General features: G+C 54.5%; 2 protein-coding genes across 2 annotated transcripts in view; one reads left to right on the top strand and one right to left on the bottom strand.

Moving 5' to 3' along the window:
- The window catches only part of ZFHX2 (zinc finger homeobox 2), a 29,424-nt gene that overhangs the window by 3,365 nt on the left and 6,445 nt on the right, over nt 1–19,614 (bottom strand). The window contains exons 2-9 of the mRNA XM_037129305.2: nt 9,824–11,910; nt 9,108–9,625; nt 8,356–8,596; nt 6,739–6,813; nt 6,251–6,309; nt 4,398–4,598; nt 3,855–3,981; nt 217–3,687 (exon numbers count right to left, since the gene is read on the bottom strand). Coding sequence (XP_036985200.2) covers nt 217–3,687; nt 3,855–3,981; nt 4,398–4,598; nt 6,251–6,309; nt 6,739–6,813; nt 8,356–8,596; nt 9,108–9,625; nt 9,824–11,861 — 6,730 coding nt within the window. The 5' untranslated portion in view covers nt 11,862–11,910. The remainder of the gene's footprint in view (nt 1–216; nt 3,688–3,854; nt 3,982–4,397; nt 4,599–6,250; nt 6,310–6,738; nt 6,814–8,355; nt 8,597–9,107; nt 9,626–9,823; nt 11,911–19,614) is intronic.
- THTPA (thiamine triphosphatase) overlaps nt 2,230–19,614 on the top strand; it is a 29,425-nt gene continuing 12,040 nt past the window's right edge. Inside the window, exon 1 of the mRNA XM_037129303.2 lies at nt 2,230–2,310. The gene's annotated coding sequence lies outside the window, so the exon portion shown is untranslated. The remainder of the gene's footprint in view (nt 2,311–19,614) is intronic.

Genomic DNA, 19,614 nt, shown 5'->3' with positions numbered 1-19,614 from the left:
GTCAGTCACATCCTGGTCCCTCTCTTCCTGCTCCAAGCCTCACTCATCCACTCCCGCCATCTAGCCTCTGTGCTCCCTTCCCTCCCTTCTTTCCCCAAGAGCCCGAAGCAAAGGCAGGCCACGGGAGATTGGAGATGGGAAGAGTCAAAAAAGAAAAGGAAGGACATCAGAGGGAAATGTTCTCTGAATTCCAGCTCCCCCCAACCTTCCACTCACCTGAATTAAAAGGAGCTAAGCTGCCCAGTGGAGGCTGGGCCAGAGCTGGGCTGGACAAGAGAACCGGGGCCAGGCGAGGCAGGGCTGGGGCAGCCCCAAGGGGCATAGAGGCAGTTGTATTGGCAGGTGAGGCCTTGGAAACCTGGGATGCCTCGGGTGCTGGGGCCAAGTCGTAGCACTTGTTTTCACTCTTCAGCTGGACTCTGACTGCCTCCTTGAGTTTGGCCAGGTGCTGGCGGGAAAAGAGATGGCCTCGGCAGGAGACATAGAAGTCATACTTGACGTCACAGTAAGGGCAGTCGGTGCGCTGGGCTCCCAAGGGGCCCTCACTGCTGCCCCCAGCCCCGCCAGCTGCTGCCCCCTGCAGTTTGGCCTTCTTTTCCTTGGCACGAGCATTCTGGAACCAGACCTGGATGACTCTTTTGGGCAACCCAATCTCCTCCCCTAGCACCTCACACTCCTGCATGGTGGGGGTGCGGTAGGCTTCATAGCAGGCTTTCATGATCTTCAGCTGCAGGCTGCTCATCTGGGTCCTGTAGCGCCGCTGCCCCATTCCATCTGGAAGCCCGGCCCCACCTCCGGGTGTCCCACTGGTCCCTCCGGCCCCAGGGGACTCTGGTTCGGCCAGGCTGGAAGCAGAGGAATCACTTAGATCCCCTGCACATGGACTGCAAGCCTCATTCTCCAGAGAAGCTTTTGCAGGTTCCTCTGAGCCCTCATCCTCACTGGGGGGGAGAGGAGGAGGCGGGAGAGGTAGAGGTGGCTCTAGTGTTGGGGTGGTAGCCTCTTTCCCAGGAGGAAGGAAAGGCAGGGGCCCCACAGTAGGGGTGACTGTAGGGAAGGGAAAAGCAGGTGCTTCTCTCTTTGGGGCCTCCCTCCCTGTCCCATCATCCACCTTGCCCAACAAGAGGCTGAACTTGGAGAAGGGCGCAGGAGTGGGTGGGACAGGGGGCTTGACTGCAGGATTGGGCACTCCCCCAGGGGTGCTACGAAATTGGCCTTTCCTTTCTCGGGCCCTAGTATTCTGGAACCAGACCTGCACCACTCGCTTTTTGAGCCCCACCTCCTCAGAGATGCAGTCGAGCATCTTTCGAGTTGGGTTGGAGTCCTGCATATACCAGCGGTACAGGATCTCCAGCTGCTCCGGCAGGATGGTGGTACGCAGGCGCTTGTCCCTGGGGGGCTCACCCTCCCCTCCACCCCCTGCTTCACTGCCAGTGGGGGACAGACTGCCATCCTCATGCTTGCGTTTGAGGGGTGGCCCTGGCACTAGTGGAGCGCCTGCTACCAGGGGGTTTCGTTCCCCAAACACCAGCAAAGGCAGATCAAGGAGGTGGGGAGGAGCACTGGGCTGCACAGATGGCAGGAAATGCAGTCGGCGGTGACTGGTCAGAAGGTCCTGGTTGGGGAAAGACATGGTGCACTGGTCGCAGGTGTGGACTGGGGAAGGTGAGGGAGGGGCCCTCCCTTCGGGCTCTCTGCCTTCTGGCTTTGCTGCTTCTGCTTGGCTCAGCTCTTCCCTGACCAGAAGTTCTGGTGATGGGCCGTCAGGCTCTGCTGGGAGTTCCAGACCCTGTTCCTCTTCTGCATCTTCCTCTTCTACCTCTTCCTCCTCTTCCTCTTCCTCTTCCGGGGACTGGTCATCATAGCATTTCTTAAGGTGTCGCACCAACTCAAAAACACAGGAGAAGGTGGTGTGGCAGCGCCTGCAGCCAGAGACTCCCCCAGTACCTCCTGCAGTTGGTGCAGGCCCCCCCTCGCTGGCATTTTTTCGTGCTTTCTGGCGGGCATTTTGAAACCACACTACCACCACACGGCTGGCCAGGCCCAAGAGATTTGCAAGCCGCTCCACCTCCCCGTCCTTGGGGTAAGCACTGGTCTCAAAGAAGGACTGCAGGGCCTGGGTCTGGAACTCAGTGAACTTGGTTCTGGAGAATCGACGGCCTGCAGGCACTGGGAGAGGAAGAGTCCCTCTGGAGTATTCTTCCTCCTCTGGGGGCCAGCGTCCTCCTGCCCGGTTTCGCTCCTCAGGGGGATGGGCTCCCCCCATCTCAGGCTCTGGCATCAGGAAGGGTGGACCCAGCTGGGGAGCAGGTGAGTCCAGAGACCCATCAGGAGGTTTGGGGGGCTCTGCAGGGGGCGGATACAGGCTATCGTAGCTCTTTCGAAACTGAGCAGCATAACGGCTCAGGGCCTCAAAGGGCAGAAAGCGGTGGTGGACATGCTCCTCGTGTGTCTTGAGGATGAGCATGTTAGAGAAGAGTTTCCCACAGGCCCCGCAAGCCAGCTTACCCCCACCCCCAGGGGCCTCTGGTGGGGGAGGGGTTGGCGGAGGGGGTGCTGCCTGTTTCCCCTCATTGTACTGGATCACCAGCTCAAAGCCGAAGTTTTCTAGGAGGGCTTTGGCCGCAGTGCGGGCTGCCTCACTGGGTGTTGGTTGTGGGGGTGAGGCTGGCCCTGCTTCGGTTCCCTCTTCAGCCACAGGGGGGTGCTCCCATTCCTGCTCAGTCAGCTCAACCTTTGGGGGTGGGGGCTGGGGAGGAGGAGTGGCAGCTGGCAGGGACAGCAGGGGTGCAGGCCCAGCCAGTGCCAGCTTGGGCCCCACCTTGAGGTCATGGAGGTAGAAGGGCAGGAGCAGCTGCTGCTGCTGGAGCTTAAGCAGTGATTCGGGCACCAAAGGGAAGGGGGGTAGGACCGGTGGAGTGAAGAGTGGGGCTGGGAATCGGTGCAGGTCCAAGGGAGGGGGAGGAGGGGACAGGAAGGGCAATCCAGATATGAAGCCACTGGGGTTGGGGCCTTTCTTCTCAGTGCCCGCCTCCCCTTCAGTATCTTCTTTGGGCTCTTCTTGGCCACGCTCTGACCCCTCAGCCTTGGCATCAGTCTTGGCTCCCCGAGAGCGAGTCTGGTGCAGAACTGAGCGCATGTGGATCTCCAGGGTGGAGCTCTGGTTGTAGGAGACTCGGCAGACTGTGCACTTAAAGGGCTTGTCTGTGGCAGCAGGGGTGGCAGGCGCCGTACTGGCTTCTCCCCGTGCAGGGCCAGCGGGGTCAATGGCAGCCTTCTTCATCTTGTGCAGGTGGGAGACAGAGTTATAATGGACCAGGAGGATGTTCTTCTGCGTGAAGGATTCCTTACACACAGTGCACTTATAGGGCCGGGCAGGGTCAAGAAACTTGTCCAGGGCAAAGTTAGTGGTCTTCCGATAGGTCAAAGGGTGGCGAGAGTCAGCTGGAGCTACGTCCGTAGGGCGGGGCTCTCCAGCAGTCCCCTCTTCCTCCTCGGCCGTAGTGGGTGGAGGAGCCATTTCTTCAGCCTGGGCACCAGCTCGAGGGGCTGGAGATGGGTCTGGAGATGGGACTGGAGAGGGGCCTTGGTCAGGGCTTCCTGTGGGCTTGTCTGGGGCCTCAGCTGAGGGCAGGGGAGGCTCAGGAAGAGGATTGGGACTGGCTTCTGGGGTCAGGTGAGGGCCTTCTAGGGGAGAGAAGGAGTTGCAGTGAGAAGTGAACTTTGAGTCAGACCCCACCCACTCAGAATCTACGGCAACGATCCTGTCCTCAGTTGCCTTCAGACCTTCTTGGTCTGTGGAGCCCAGTTTCCCTTCGCTGCCACCTTGGGAGGTTTGCCATCCCCTTCCTTACCTGCTGCCTGGTCTCTGTGGGGTGCAGGCTCTGGCCCAGGAGCCAGGGACTCTGGGACATCCCCCAGAGGGCTGAGAGAGGGCCCAGGCAGCACTTTGGTCATAAAGGTCATCTCTACAGTTGTGGCCTGTAATGGAAGAGATCCTGATGACTTCCCTCCCGCCTCTGGCTACCCCTGTGCCTGTGCCCGGCCCCTTTCCACAGCTCCAGCCTCCTCTCTGGACAAACCTTCCACCTAACTTCTGCTTTTCCCACAAAGGAGAGGGCCTGGGCTGCGCCTCTCCTGTCTGGCAGCCCGGGCCTACTGCTGAATAGCTCTTACAGGACCTAGTGGAAGTGAAGGAAATGCTTAGCTTCCTCACAGGCCAGTAGAGGCAGCTAGATAAGCTCCACTCTGAGGTTCCCGCCGACTCTAAAATCCACCTTCAAATCTGTGAAATGCTGTTTCCTTTGCCAACGTCCCTGCCTCTGCCTCCCCTCTTGCCCCTCCTACCTGGCCCTGACAGGGTCCCCTGGATGGGTCCTCACCCAGCCTGTACTCACCACAAGCAGTAGCTTCTCAACACACTCGGGCACCACATTGTGAAGGTGGCAAAGGTGGAAGTGCAGGGCAGGCCGGCCCACCAGCTGCTCCTGGCACAGTGGGCACCTGTATGTGGGCTGCACTGCATGCTGGGAGAGCGCATGAGCCCTCACCTGGTCCAACTCCGGGCTCAGGAAGCTGCAGTACGGACAGCAGTATACCTAAGGGCACATGGGTGGTGGAGCGGGTGTCAGGGATGCGCGGGACCTACCATCACTCAACCTTTGGGGTTCTGGACACAGCATAATCCCCCATTACCAATAATGGAGAGCCCAAGAGGAAGGCACCACTGTGGGCCCAGCCACAGTCCTGAAAGCTGGCTCCTCCCTCCTTTCCCATGGACTATGACAAAGCCCTCGGCTACCACCTGGCCTTAATTCTTTGTCTGGCCCTCTCCCCTCCATCCTGGCCTGTCTGTCTTTCCTTGGCCCTGCTACCCTACTCAGTTCTCCAGGCAACAGTATGACCCTGGATCCAGCTCCACAGGATTTCATTTTCTTTCCTTGTCCACCTCACACTGCCTGTATCTTCTCCCTGACATGGCTCCCCTTCCCTCTGGTACGTCCTGGGCTGAGTCTCCCTCATCCTGATCCTGGCCCACCGTGCCTCTCCAAGGTCCCTGAACTAAGTGTCTCAGGTGGGGTCCCTCCCTACCTTTCTGTTCAGAAGCCAGCTCATTCTCCCTCAGAGGCTCAGCAGTTCCCACTTTTTCTTTCCTTCTTTTATTTTTCTTCCCTTCTTAATGTAAGCAACCAGCATAACTCCCCCAGTGGCTTAGAAAATTCTGACCTGGCTCTGTTAGTGCATTCTCACCCACACCTCTGGAGGGTGGGACTGGGGAGCCTGGGTGGGGCCTTGGAGGACACTGTTCCCGCCTTACTCACTTGACTGCCTGACCTCCAGCCTCCTTTGTCTCCCTGGCTCACTCCTTTTCCTGCCCCCTGTGCCATCAGTCCAGGCCTGCGTGCCAGGAAGGGGATGCTCATCTCAATGCACCTAGGCCTAGGAGCAGACACCTGGGGTGGGTCTGCTGCGGGAACAGGAGTTAGGAAGTGGGAAGCTGAGCGTATAAGCCATCACTGCAGCAGTTTGCAGGAAGACAGACAAAAAATACTGCGCATTGCAGTCCAGTTTGGAGAACTGTGAGGCACAGGCTGGCACCTCAAGACCGAAGTCTGGGAATCCTCTCAAAACCAACACTTTCACACCACAGAGTTAAACTCCTGGGGCGTGGCTAGGTCAGGCAGAGGCCTGAGGCCTGGAGACTTAGAGATTTGCAGAGGTTGCTGTCCGGGTGAATCATCAGGGTTGGTGCCTCTACCCTCAGGGAGGAGTTGCCAGGACCCTCCCACCCAGGCTTGGGGCTTTCTGGGGGACAGAAACATCCATATCTTGTTGTCTTTCTGCTCAGAACAAGTAAAGAACTGGGCGGTAGCTAGTTTTTTGTTTTTGCCTTTCTTCATGTCTTCACTTCTTTCCTCCTCTCCTCCCTCCAAGTCCTTCCTGTCTTCAGTAGTTTCTCTCTTTACGTTTACATTCAAAGTCTCTTCCTGTCATCTTCCTCTGCACCCCACCCTTGGGGGCCAGCTCTGCCCCCAGTGGGTGCTAGACATCCATAACTGGGCCTACGTGGAATTTCTTCAATGTTGTATTCTGAGTGCAATAAGTCACAAGCATGACAAAATTAGGTCTACCTTTGTTTGGTCTGAAATCTCTAAAGCCCTGCTGATTAGAGTTTCAGCCTTTAGAACATGAGCCGATCTCAGGAAAACTAGACCCTCCCCCACCTCTTCCCAGTTACCCCAGTTCTGACCGTGGTCCGACTGGCACTGTCTCCAGGGGGGCCAGTCTTGTTCTCTGCCTCTTCAGAAGCTGAAGATGAAAGGAGAGATTGAGAGAATCTACAGACGTCCCTCTTCCTTTCACAGACCCCCGCCCCAGCTCTTAAGATGACCTGATTTGTAGCACAGAGCTTCCAGGGTAGGGGGTTGGCTCTGGGAGAAGGGAGGAAGGGCAGGAAAGTACAGGGCTATAGCGAGTACAGTGAGGGAGGCTGGCTCAGCAGGGCTGTTCCCAGGTGAGTGGGATGGCCAGGTTAGGGTCCTCACAGAGAACAGGACACCCAGCTTCGATGGCTCTCCCTTCCCTCTGTGTCCTTTTTTGGATCATGTTGGCTTCTTTATCACAGGCCTTGCCGGGTGTCTGGATTACTGCAGTGTCCCATGAGCACCTCAGAATGTATTAGGATTGGGGATGTGGAGGGCAAGGGATGGAGGGAAATGAACCAGATGAGCAACTCACCCAGTTGTTCTGTCTTGTTCTGGGCATCTCTCTCCGGGGTGGGCGGCTCAGCGGAGGGGGCAACAGGAACCTTCCCTGGGTGGAGTGAGGAGAGGGTCAGCTTAACAAGGATGAAGCGTTAGGAACGGGAGAAGACAGGGCAGAGAAAGCGGTGCAAGCAGCCAGTCAGTGAGAAAGAAAACGGATGGATGATCAACAGGCAGGGGAAGACAAAAAGAAATACAGAGAACAAAGGGAAAAATTAGCGTTAGAATTGGTAGGGCCAAAGATACTATCTCTGGCAGTCCAGCCCCTGTCACTTAGAGATGAGCAAACAGCCCTAGCTGGTGTGGCTCAGTGGACTGAGTACTGGCCTATGACTCAAAGGGTCGCCAGTTTGATTCCCAGGGAGGGCACATGCCTGGATTGCAGGCAGGTCCTAAGTTGGGGGTATGTGAGAGGCAACCACACATTGATGTTTCTCTTCCTCTCTTTCTCCCTCCCTTCCCCTCTCTCTAAAAATAAATAAATAAATAAAATCTTTTTTAAAAAGTAACAAAGTATCATTAAAAAAAAAAAAGACGAAACAAGTCCAGTGGTAGGTGAGAGAAACAGGACCAAACTCGGCGGCTCCTTGTGTTGACTGATCCTGGAGGCCAGGAGCCCAGAAATGTGGAGTGAGGGTGCTGAAGAAGGAAGGTGAGGCTGAATGGAAGCAGCTGCAGCGAGCAGGAGAAGGCCGGTCTAACCGGGAGAGGAGATTACCACTCAAGCAAGAATTGACAGATGTGTAGGGATTTATTTTCGGTGGTGGCCTAATTAAAGTGTTAAAGTTCCTTAACTCCATTCAGCCTTTCGCCAGGATCGTTAGCTATTGATCTGGGCCCCTCCGGCACTTAACTCCAGCCAGCATATTGGCAATTCAATTAGCACCAGTCAATGCTTTCTGTTCCTGGTTCCTGCTGCCTGTGCCCTCACCCTCACCTACCATTGGCCTCTGTGAAGCCCAGACACCTGTGCCCACCTCTGACAGCTCCTTCCAGGCCCTTCTCCTGGACCCTTTGATCAATGGCACCTGGTGGGCCTTTCCCAGTTTCTGCAGGTACAACCTGAGCTGCTTAAGGAGGACCCTGAGCTCAGACTTCAGGGTGAAGACCTCTGAGGAGACAGGAAAGACTGGGGAGCTTGTCAAGGGCTTCCCATCTGTGCTGCCTTCAGGCAGGCCCACAGCTCCCATCAGTTTCCAATGTGTCCTGGACCATACTTTTCTTTCTGTCTCTGTCCTTCCTGACCAGCTCCCGCCCACCTCCCATACCCAGCATTGCTAGGACACTGGTCACTACTTGGAATCACTGGGCGATTCCTCCTCATCTCTCTTCCTGTTCTCTTTTGTCCACCCAGCAAATTTCCTGCCCTTCTCTGCCTCCTCCCTCCAACAACCTCTTATTCCCCCCTTCACTTTGGCCACCCCACTGTTCCTGAATTTCGGATGTCACCCCTTTATAGCAACTTTCCCCCTGCTGCTGACTGCCTCAGACTGGTGTCTCCTTCCTTGTATAACTTTCTCATCAGCCCCCTGGCTCCTGTGCCAACTGCTTTCCCTGCCCAGTCCTTCCCCTCCAGTCTCCTGGTTCTCACCTGGAGTCCGGAGCTGCCCATGGCTGAAGCTCAGGATGCTTTGAAGAGCTGAGAGCCCTTCCTCGGCTGCTGGGCCACTCTGGAGCAGCTGCAGGCGCCGCTGGGCCTGGGCATCTCGGTGGGCCGGCGCTCGCAGGTGCTGCAGCACTGCCAGGCGGGAGGGCGTCTCCCAGGCACAAAGCAAGCAGCGGAACAGCCCCAGCTCTGCCCCTCCTGCTGCCCCTTCCATCTCCAGCAGAAACTGCAAAAATGGAAAGGTTTTTCCATTTTTGGGCTCAGGCCCAGCAGGAACAGATGCCTCCAACTCTTGGGGGACTCCTTTGCCTTCCCCAAGGGAGCTTTCAAGACCCTCTATTCTTTCCTAAGGCCATCTGAGTATGACAGCTTTTTCTCCCCCCCGTCTTTCTTCCTACCCATCCTGGATCTCTTCCTAGTTTGTGAATGGAATCTGGTTCTGTTCTCAGTCTTCTGGTGATAAGATGGACTGAGCAGAGGTGGATTCCACCCTCCAGTCCCAAATACAAAAAAAGTTGAATAAAGTACTGGAATCACTTTATCTGAGTCCATCATCTGTGGTCTTTTTCTCAGCATCTTTTTTTCTGAATAGTGTATTACCTTGGTGCAAACGTGCCTTTTCCTCCAAATCTGCCACCTGGGTTTTCCCATTCTACCTATTCATCCCCATCTCCTCTTCCCTCTCCCTGAGGGCTGTCTGCTCTGCCCTTCAAACCCCAGGCCCTCCTGCCCCTCACCTTATAGACCTGGCTGTTTTCCTCATGGGCTGCACCCCGGATGTGCAGCTGCATCTTCTCCTTACTGTTGGACTCAAAGTCACAGATGTTGCAGCGCAAGTGCAGGGGGAGCACAGACCCATAGGGAGTTCCATCTCCTAGGGGCATGGGGGAGGGGGTGCCCATGGCCCCACCCCCCTCCCTCAGGTGGGCTGCCAGCTGGTACTTCTGAGCATGTTTGTCAGTCTTGAGGTGCAGCTGGAAGTTGGCCTTGAGCTGGGTGCTATAGCAGCAGAGCTTGCAGCGGTGGGTGTCCCCGGCCACCTCCTTCCATTCAGCCTCCGGCAGACTGCGGCCCATGCTGCAGTGGTAGAGCAGCAGCTCCAGGTTGTCCGTGCTGAAGGCCTGGCATACAAGGCAGCGGAACACCTTCAGTGATGGGCTGTCATCTGGGGGTGGTGAGGTGGGCAGGCCATCAGACAAGGAGCCCAGAAGCTGACTTTGAGGCAGGTGGGTGTCCGGGGAGAGGCTGCCAGGGGCTGGGGGACAGAGATGGGTTAGTGGCCTGAGGAGTGGAGCAGGGTTCGTTTGGTCTGTGGGAATGTGGGTGGTGGGTAAATGAGGACAGTGCTGAGGGCACTGGGGTTACCTAAGTGGGGGGGCTGGACCTTGGGAAGAGCGCAGGGAATGGAGTTTGGCCCTGGAATGGGGAGAGAAGCAGAACCCATGGAGCTTACCAGGTGTGGGGAACTTGCGGGCAGGCGCTCCAAGGTGGTGGAAACCATTGAGAAGCAGCTGGGCTTCCAGGGGCTTGTCTGGTCTCAGCCCAGGGCCAGGTAAGGGAGCCTGGGGCTGCCCTAGGGCCTGTGGCCCAAAGTACTGGAAGAGTTCAGGGGGGGTGGCAGGGGTAGCCCCTCCTGGGGGCGGAGGGCCTGGCCCCACCAGCCCAGGTGGCAGGCCCAGCGGCAGCCCCTGGTGGAGCATGAGGACATTCTGCATGTGCTTCTCAGAAGTCATGTGGATGCGCAGGTTTCGAGAGATATTGGTCTCGTAGCTGCACACCTTGCACTGCCAGGATGATTTGGTCTTGGGCTCCTTGTCCCCTGCGGAGGGTGGGAGCGATGCCTCTGGGGGGCTTCCCTGCCCACCAGGCCCTGCCTGGAAGCCCTGCAAGTTGGCCAGGTGCTTGTCAGACTGCATGTGGATGCTGAGGTTGCCCTTGGTGGTGGTGGAATAATTGCAGATGTCGCAGCGGTAGGGCTTGTAGCCACAGTTATAACTCTCTCCCCGTGCGAGGCGGGGGTGGGCCCCACCAGCACTGCAGTAGCTGCAGTGACTGTTGCTCTCAGGGTGTTTTTCCCGCATGTGCACATCCAGGGTCTGCTGGTACTTGTAGTGCCAGTTGCACTTGGGACACTTGAGTGTCTTGCAGGAGTTGCGTGAGTGTAACAGAGACATGTGGCTGGACAGGCTGAGGCCCTGGAAGGCTGCAGGGGCTGGGGCATAGTCATCAGCTAGGCGGTATGGCTGGGGTGGGTCACTGGGGTCTTCGGGAGAGCCCACTGGGGTGGGGAGAGTGCCCCCCTCCTTGGAGGTGGGTGAGCTTTGGTTGAGTGGGGGGCAGAGCCCTCCATCCTCTTCTTGGCCCTCAGGGAACCAATCTGGCCCTGCCTCACCTGCTGCCATTGGCAATTCTTTGGCTTGGGTCGGGCTGGGGTCCCAGATGGCTGGGGTTGTGGATGGGGAGGGAGGACTGAGGGCCATGACTTTTTCCGTGGGCAGTACAAGGGTCTGGGTTTCTGCCTCAGGAGGGCCTTCCTCTGTCTGGATTGCAATCGCCTCCAGGTTCACTGTGCTGCTGTTGTCCAGGGGTATTTCTGAAGGTGGGCAAGCAGGTGGTTTTGGTTCCAAAAAGCTTAGGAGGGCTATGCAGCCCTCATCCCCTTCCTGGAGCACAGCTGGGTTGCCCGGCAGGCCCTGGTGTTGAGCAGGGGTTAACTTCACCCCATGAGACTGTGTATGACCCATAAAGGCCTGGAGCCGGCTAAAACCCAGGCGGCACAGGAAGCAGAGCCAGAACAGTGCCCTGTGGTCTCCCCGCCTGCTCCCGATGGGGCCATCTTTGGGATCTCCAGGTGGGTTTGGAGCCAGCTGGTAGCTCCAGAAGGCTCCATCCCTTCCCTCACAGGCAACCAGAGATGGTGCTGAGGTATCATGGGACAGAATTTGGTCAGAAGAGCTAAAGCCTTGGATTGGGTCAAAGCCATGTTGGATGTGAAGGGCAGTGAGGTGTGCAGGGGGCAGGTGGGGTAGGCTGGGCTCCTCCTTGATGCCCGCCTGGCCCCGGGGGAAGCCCTTTGGTAACAGCAGTTCACTGCCACCTGGCAGGGACAAGTTGGCCACTAGGCAGGCCTCGCCGTCAGCTGTGAAGAATAAATGGTTACTTAGGTCCACAGGAGGGAGCCCTCCTTCTCCCTCCTCCTGCTCCTGGTCCTCTTCCACCCCCAGGTCCTTTGGTGGGAAGCCATCACAGCCAGGCTCTTCTTGGGGCTCCCCAATCTCCTTTGGTAGGACAAGGCCACAGCCCGACTCCAGGGGCTGTCCCCCTGGCTCTGAGGGCCTCATGCTCTCAGAAGTCGAAGAGGCAGCAGGGGGATCTTTGGTGACAGGATTAGGCGGGGTGCTGGGGGCGGAGGTGTCTGGAGGCAGAGACTGAGCATTGTGCCCAGGGGGTGGGGTGGTGCCAGCAGTAGAGGATGCGCTAAGGGTGGCCATGGCAGACGGAGGGGTGCTGGGGGTTCATTTCAGCGTGACAGCCAGTACCCTGTAGGGGAAACACGGAGAGGACAGTGCTGTCAGAGGTAGCAGGGGAGACATAGGCAGTTAACTCTCCCGCTACTCTAGTCCCACTCTCTTCTCTGAGCACCAGGCTCAGGTCCCCATTTGCCAACTTGAAGCTTCACTTAGTGACTAACGGCCTTCCAACTTAACATGCCTAAAATCAGAACTCCTTATTGCTTCCCTGATTTGTTCTTCCCCATCTTTCCTATCTCAGAATTTGGTGCCACCATTTATCTGGCTGTTTAGGCTAAAAACCTAAGTTTTCTCTTGCCCCACCATATGCAATTTGACAGCAACCTCTTAAACATGTAAACTCCCCCTCCCCCCATTTATCTTTGTCTACACCAGCACCATCCTGGCCCCAGCCATTCTCAACTCTCCTCTGAACTAATGCCCCCCTTGGCCTCCACTTCTACCACTGCCCCTCCAATCCAGTTTCTTCCCACCCAGCAACCAGAATGAGCTTTCTTTTAATTCTCAGTTATGAAAAATGTCAAACATAGCCCTGGCTGGAGTGGCTCAGTGGATCGAGTGCTGACCTGCAAACCAAAGGGTCACTGGTTCAATTCCCAGTCAGGGCATGCCCCTGGGTTGGCTCCCAGTAGGGGGCCCATGAGAGGCAACCACACATTGACGTTTTTCTCCCTCTCTTTCCTCTAAAAATAAATAAATAAAATCTTTTAAAAAATATATAAAGAATACTTTTGTACTCATCACCCAGACTCAATAGTCACCAACGCATGGCCAATCTTGTATATATCCTCACCCAATCCCCGCTCTTTCCTGTATGGTTTTAAAGCAAATTTCATAAAGAATCATATTTTAAAATGTAAATCAGCCCTAGCTGGTGTGGCTCGGTGGATTGAGTGCTGGCCTGCGAACCAAAAGGTCACTTAGATCCCCAGTCAGGCACATGTGTTGTGAAGCAGGTCCCTTACTGATGTATCTCTTGCACATCAATGTTTCTTTCCCTTTCTCCCTCCCTTGCCCTGTCTTTAAAAATAAATAAAATGTAAATCATACTGTATTCTGCTTAAAACTTATTAATGATTTCTCACTGCCCTATGAGTAAAATCTACATTCCTTCCCCGTATTTGTAAAAGGGCCTATCTGATCTGACGCCTGCTTCTCTGTTCTCCACATTGCTGCCTGGCTGGCCGGCCCTAGCCCACTGGCCTTCTCATTTCTCAAACACACCAAGTTCATGTCTACCTCAGAGCCTTGCCCAAGCTGTTTCCTCTGCCTGGAATGCTCTTCCCCAGATCTCTGCCTGGTGGTTCCTAGTCATTCAAGTCCCTGCTCAAATACAGCCACAGGCCTTTCCTCTCTACAAAAGCTAAACAGCCCCAGGAGGTTACTTTCTTGGGGATTTTATTCCACCTCATAGTTCCTGCTTTACTGATTGCTCCCTCCCAGAAGGGAAGTTCCATGAGAGCAGGAACTGTCTGCTTTATTCACTGCCTTATCGCTAGCACTGAGAAAGATGCCTGCGTCATAGTCAATACATGTGTACTCAATGAATGGGCTCTGGAAAAGACCCTCAGATTTTCTAAGCACTGAAGAGGTAATCTCCCTTCTTAGTCAAGGTCTTCTTTCCAGAGAGGCTACAGTGAAATTTCCACTGGCCTGTAGCACCACGCTGCTCACAGACACCTGCCAGGCCCATCTCTGGTCACAAGTGTGTGGAATTGGTGGGAGTCCCCCAGGCCAGTTGAAAGACAACAGTTTTTATGTGATTAGCTTCCCCAAAGATACAAAAGATAATAATAGTAACAATATTACTAACAGCTATTAAGGTTGGTCCTGGCACTGTGCTAAATGCTTTACATCCCCTCATTTAACCTCACAACAACCTTATTTGACGGGTGAGGCAGCCAAGAAACAGGTGCAGTAGGCTCCCGATGCTCACTCAGCTCTGGGTAGCGAAGCTAGAAAAGGACTGGCGGGGCAGAGCTGTATCCAAAGCAGTGGCCTGGTCTCCTCTCTCCAACTGGACTCTCCCTCAGACACAGCGCACGCAAAATGGGCCTCCAAAGGTCTAGAAATGAGGGTTCCTGGGCTCCCTCTGGCTGACTAGAAAGAAGTACCAAGCCTCACCATGCCGCTGCCAACCTTTTTATCTCGACACCCGTCCCCTCAACCTCACCAATATCCCATTGCCTTACCACCGCATACTTCTCCTGATATCCCAAGTGGCCCACAACCTTTCTAGTTCTTAGAATCAGCAGATCTCTAATGACTTAACCTTGAGCTCTCGGGCCAGAGTGCTTTAAGGAAGGGATGAGGTGTTGGTTTGCTTCCTTTCTTGGGCCACCTCTCACCCTCACCTCCAGATGCCTGGATTTGGAATGGGTCTTGCTCTGGCCCCACCCAGCCTTCGGGCCCGGTTCCCCATTCTCTCCCCGTCCTTGGGAGGGGGATACGGGGGCTAGGCTAGCCAGGCGTGAAGTAGTAGCCCTTTAGGGGCTCCACGTGGGGCTGGATCAGCATGCTAATGAAAATGCAAATCAGCACCTGGGTAAGGGGTGGATGAAAAGGGTGGGAGAACCAAAAAGAAAGTAAAGGAATTAGATGGAGGGGAGTCTATCCTAAATGACCAGAAAAAAGCCCCGAAGTTGTGGGAGAAAGGTATTCCTCCTATGGAATTTGGCAGGTGAGGGGTCTGGCGGGGAGAGTGGGGATGATAAGTGAGTGTGGATCTAACATTCCCACTGTCTCCCACCCTCAAAGCGGGGCCCAGTGCCCATTCACTGCCCCACCTGACGGGAAGAACCAAGGCCGGGCAAGAAGGGCCTCTCCTGGGCCCCCTCACTGAAGGCTGAGTAGGGTGGGTACTGTCTCCCCTGGCCCATCTTGCCTGTATCACATCGATCAGCTCCCTCTCCCTGGCCCCCAACTCACAACTGCAGATCAAACTTCGGAGGAGGGCTAGGAAGACCTAAGCCCCAAACCCTCTCTCCAAAGCTGCAATCTCCTAAGATTGGGCGGGGTGGGGTGTAAGGAGGGGTGGGGTGGGGGGAACCCAGTTGATCGTAGCTAGAAACCAAAGAAGCTGTATTAGCTTTACGCTAGCCTGTGCAGGAGACTCAGGACACCGGGGGTAGGTCAGAAGCTGTTTAAACTTGCAAATCTCTTCCCCACCTCCCAACCTGCCCCTCCTCCTCTTCAGGAAAGAATTTCAATTGCAAATGTATTCCTGCCACAGTGCACCCCCCCCCAACTCCTCCCCCTTCCTTCTCAGTGCTTCTCCCATCACCCACTATTTATTACAAACCTTTAACAGCAGCAATTATTTTTTCACTTGTTTTCTTCCTTCCATTTCCCTCCTCCTTAGTCTTTTCTTCCTTTCCTCTCTGAATGTCCGTGCCCCTTTCTTTGCCCTTTTTACCTTGAACTGAGTTTACATATCTTTCTGGGGATTATGCAGAACCAGACGACTAGCTTAAGTCACCCCCCACCTAGAGTCCTGTTCTCCCTCAGTCTAGTGCCATTCCTCTTTCAGTTCTGGGCTTTCCTTAAGAGCCTCTTTTCTCCCTCGGGGCACATCGTAGCAGTGGAAAGGGAGAGGGCAACCCCTCAAAGGCCCTGGCATTCCTGCCTCTGGAATCCTTCCTTCTGGAGGAGGGAAGGACGAGGGGGTGGACCAGGTGTAAGGTGGAGGTTGGCAGGCAGTCTGAAGGAGAGCTGGGTAGAGGTAAGGCCTGGGGGGCCCATGAGGAGCGGGTGAGGGGAGACAGCAGGCAGCGGCGGCCGTGTGATTAGAACAGAGATTGATGTGAAGGGGCGCCACAGACGGCAGAGAGAGTCAATAAAACGAGAGGATCACATTAGAGGCGACAGAGAGAGCTTTAAATTACAAGGCTGCTGCCACCGAGGGGGATGGGAGGAGGAAGGCCTGGAGACAAGGGAGAGTGGGGAATTCTGAGGGTGCAGTTATCCCCCAGGATGAACCCTCCAACTCCTACCCTACAAGGCCCTCATCTCCAGAGCACCCTTGCTGTCCCTTCATCCCATCTCCCTCTCTAATGCTTCCTGCCCTCACAGGGTGAGGAACCTGCCCTCACAGGTTCCTGCCCTCCCTCTCTAATGCTTCCACCTGGTGGAAGAGGCCACTTTCAAAGTTCAGCTAGAGAACTGTTGCCTAATCACTGAAGTGGGGATACGAAGGCACCCGTAAGTAGATGATCAAGAGCTCCTATTTCTTGATATGTGCTCCCTGTTCAGGGTGGATACAGTAGTCAGAACAGGAAGAAGCCAGGGAGCCAGGAGGCTCCAAGATGGACAGTAGGAACCCAGAAAGCTACTGAGATGGAGATGTTATGAGATAGACAGAAACACTTGATGTGAACTTGGGGGCAGCTGAAAAGGTGGGCTCTGAGACTACACAGCCAGGGAGATTATGGGGAGGCTTCAGAACCGGCAAATTACAGAAGCCAAAGGTGCAAACACAAAGGAACGATGGAAAATATGAGGTCTGGGGAGGGAGACTCTGGCCCTCACTGAAGAGGGGGCCAGGGTGTGGGTTCAGGTTGCAGGGTAGAACTAGAGGCAAAGCTACGGAGGAGCCTGCCCTCTGGAGCCCCCTCAAGGCCAGGACTCCCCGTGGGTAGAGACCCCTATCACCTCTGGGAGAGGAAAAGAAACACTACTGCTCCCTAGTGGTTACAGAGGGAACATCACTCAGGAGAAGACAGACCTGACAGGGGCAGATAGACTGGCTTTCTCCTCAGGACTCCCTTCCTTAAAACAAAAACCCAAAACCCCAAACCCTTCTCCTTCCATTTTTCCAAATCCAACAAGCCAAAGGCTTTCCCAGCAGAGCCTGCTGGAGGGCACCAACACATTAGCTTAAAGTTTGAGTACAATGATTCCCTCATCAGAGCCTTCCATACACTTTTGCCTTTACTTTTCCAGTTGTTCAGTCTAACCTCTTTCCCATAACTCAGAACCAATTTTTAGGACCTTTTCTCTTTCCTCTCTGAAATTCTTGCCTAAGGCACTGCTCCCACACTCACTTTGCCCTTGCCTCTCTCTCCTTTCTGACTCAACCTTGTTGCTTTCAAGCGGAAGCAGCCATGGAGGGGAAGAGAAACAGGAGAGGTGGAGTGTGTGCCCCCTGTGGGGGGGGGGGCACATTGGTATAAACAGCAAACACACTCTAACTAGATGAGCTATGTATTTCAAGGCACTGGAAGAGCCTGGGCTTTGGATTCGCGCTGACTCAGTCAATCCTGACTCCCCCACTGACCAGCTTCGCAACTTAAGTAAGTTACTTATGGAGAGAATCTTACTTTCCTTATCTTGGAAAATGGGAATAATGATACCTACCTTGCTGGCTGTGGTGAAGACTAGACTAAGTAACCTGTGAAAGTGCATACAGAGTGTTGAATTGGATCAGGGCTTTTCCTTCCGTCCTGGCTATCTCCTCCCAGAGCGGAGTACAGTGTTTGCAGGTTGGCTGACAACTCTCCTTCTGCCTCGCCCCTTCTCGACCAGCATTCATGCTTTCATCTCTGCCCGGATCACTGGAGGGCAGACCCTTAGGTGGGCAGGATATAAATCTAGTCTGCCCAGCAGCAGACTTCATTTCTCATTTGGCCCCCTGATGCTGGGCTAGAGATGCCCCATTATCTCAGAGCAGGGACTGAAAGCTTTGCCCAGGCTCACACTTTGTCTGGGTGCAGAAGCAGCTAATACTTGGATCCAAACTAGTATGACTTCTCCCTGTATTTAAAACTGTAAGTTTCTGTGTCTCTAAATCTTACCTTCTATATTTTAAAAAAAGAAGGTACTCCTATCCCTCCATTTTAATTCTACCTCTCCTTCCATTTAACCTCTCCCTCCCTCCCCCAAATATTTGGGGAGTGCTTACATTTTTGTAAGATAAATTTTGTCCAAAAGAGAGAAAGTGAGAATGGCAGGAAAAGGAGTAACATAAAGGGTACAGAGCTAAAGCAAAGCAGAGGGAGAAAGTAGGGAGAGGATGAGGTAGGGAGGTTGCAGGGGTAGGGTGCTGGATCCTGATCTGCATATGTAAATATTGAAACCCCCCCCTTGGCATCAGATTGGACAAGTTGTGTATTCCAGTGAGAGGGATGGAGCAAGGAGGCTGTGTGTCTTACACCTTGCAAGATGCTTAAAGTAGGCACAAGGGAACTCTGCAACATGTGAGGCACTGTGCTGAGCCCTCTGCAAGCATCACATCACCTAATCCTCCACTGCAGTCTGATGAAATGATACAGCCATTCACTCCCATTTACAAACATGGACACAGACTCAGATGGATTGCAAATGTTTTAAGGTCTCACACTTGGAAAGAAGTAGAGTCAAGAGTGGATTCAGGTAGCCTGCCCTCTGCTCTTGGGTTAATTTGTTAGCTTCTAAACTCTGGCTGGCATGCATTTTGAATAGACTTTGAGTGTGTCACTCTGCCCTTATGCATAAGTATACTGTCATGCTACTCTTTGAGCCTGAAAGTGTTAGAGAGCTGTCTCCCTGTTTCTTAAGATGGGCCCAACAAGCCCACTGCTTTGTACAACTCCAGTGGGCACCACCCACATCATAGTCCATGCAGGGGCCGTGGCCACTGTGTGTGTTTGGGGTTGGGGTTAGACAGATTATCAAAGGTTGAATTATTTGACTGATGATGTGTGTGTTCATTTGCGATGCTTCTTAAAAATGACCTTAGGTGGGTTGCTTAAAGCCCATTTCTTGGCTTAAAGCCACACCCTGGCTGGTGTGGCTCAGTGGATTGAGCACCAGCCTACTAACCAAAAGGTCGCTGGTTCCATTCCCCACGAGGGCACATGCCTAGGTTACAGGCCAGGTCCCCAGTTGGGGATGTGCAAGAGGCAATCGAGTCTCTGGCACATTAATGTTTCTCTCCCTCTCTTTCCCTCTCTCTAAAAATAAATAAAATCTTTTTTAAAAAGCCCAAATATAGAATGGGAAGTTCCTCATGGAGCTATGTCCACTGAGGTGATCATTATTGAGATTGGCACTTTGTATGTGATTAATAAATAAAAACAGTAATTATTCAACCACATGCCTTATTTCCTGAATTGGGGTATACGTGTATGTTTATTGCTTTTTGAGTGTGCATGTGGCTGAGGGCCTGGGGGTAGCCTGTCCTTAGTACCTCTTCTGTTAGGAAGTTGCTGACTCTCAGGCCCCAGGTATGGACCCTGGGCTTCTGGTCAGCGGCGGGGTGTCTTGGGGTGCCCAGTGTTGGTTTGCTGCCGCGTGCCTGTTTGTGCTCAAAGGCCCTGGCTGGCGCTGGTGCGGGCGTGTTTGGGGTAGTGGTAATTACTGGGATGGCCCAGCCCTAATGAGTGTGATCTCGTTACATTCTTACCGCCTCTAATGGAGCTAACCTCATTTCACAGCCATTAGAGATGGAGATGAAGCCCCGCCCCCTGGCCCCACCAGCTGCAGCGCTTTCAGCCCCGGCCACGTTCTGTCCCTCCTGCTCGCAGTTTCCCCAGTCCACTTCCTCTTCCCCGGTTCTCCTGCTCCCCATTGTTCTCTCCCCTTCCTTCCTCTTTCAGCATCTTCCGTGTTTCTCTCTCCTCCAACCCCGGTCCCTCTTCCTTCTGCAGGTCTGTCTGTCCTCCACATCTCCATTTCCCCTCTCCTACTGTGCCCCTCCCCCGCCCATCTCTGCGGCTGCCCCTCCCCTCCCCCAAGT

The sequence above is a fragment of the Artibeus jamaicensis genome, unplaced genomic scaffold (genome assembly GCF_021234435.1).
Source record: "Artibeus jamaicensis isolate MK-2021 breed Jamaican fruit bat unplaced genomic scaffold, CSHL_Jam_final contig_887, whole genome shotgun sequence".
In the NCBI taxonomy this organism is placed as follows: Eukaryota; Metazoa; Chordata; class Mammalia; order Chiroptera; family Phyllostomidae; genus Artibeus; species Artibeus jamaicensis.
This window is presented reverse-complemented; position numbering and strand designations above follow the sequence as displayed.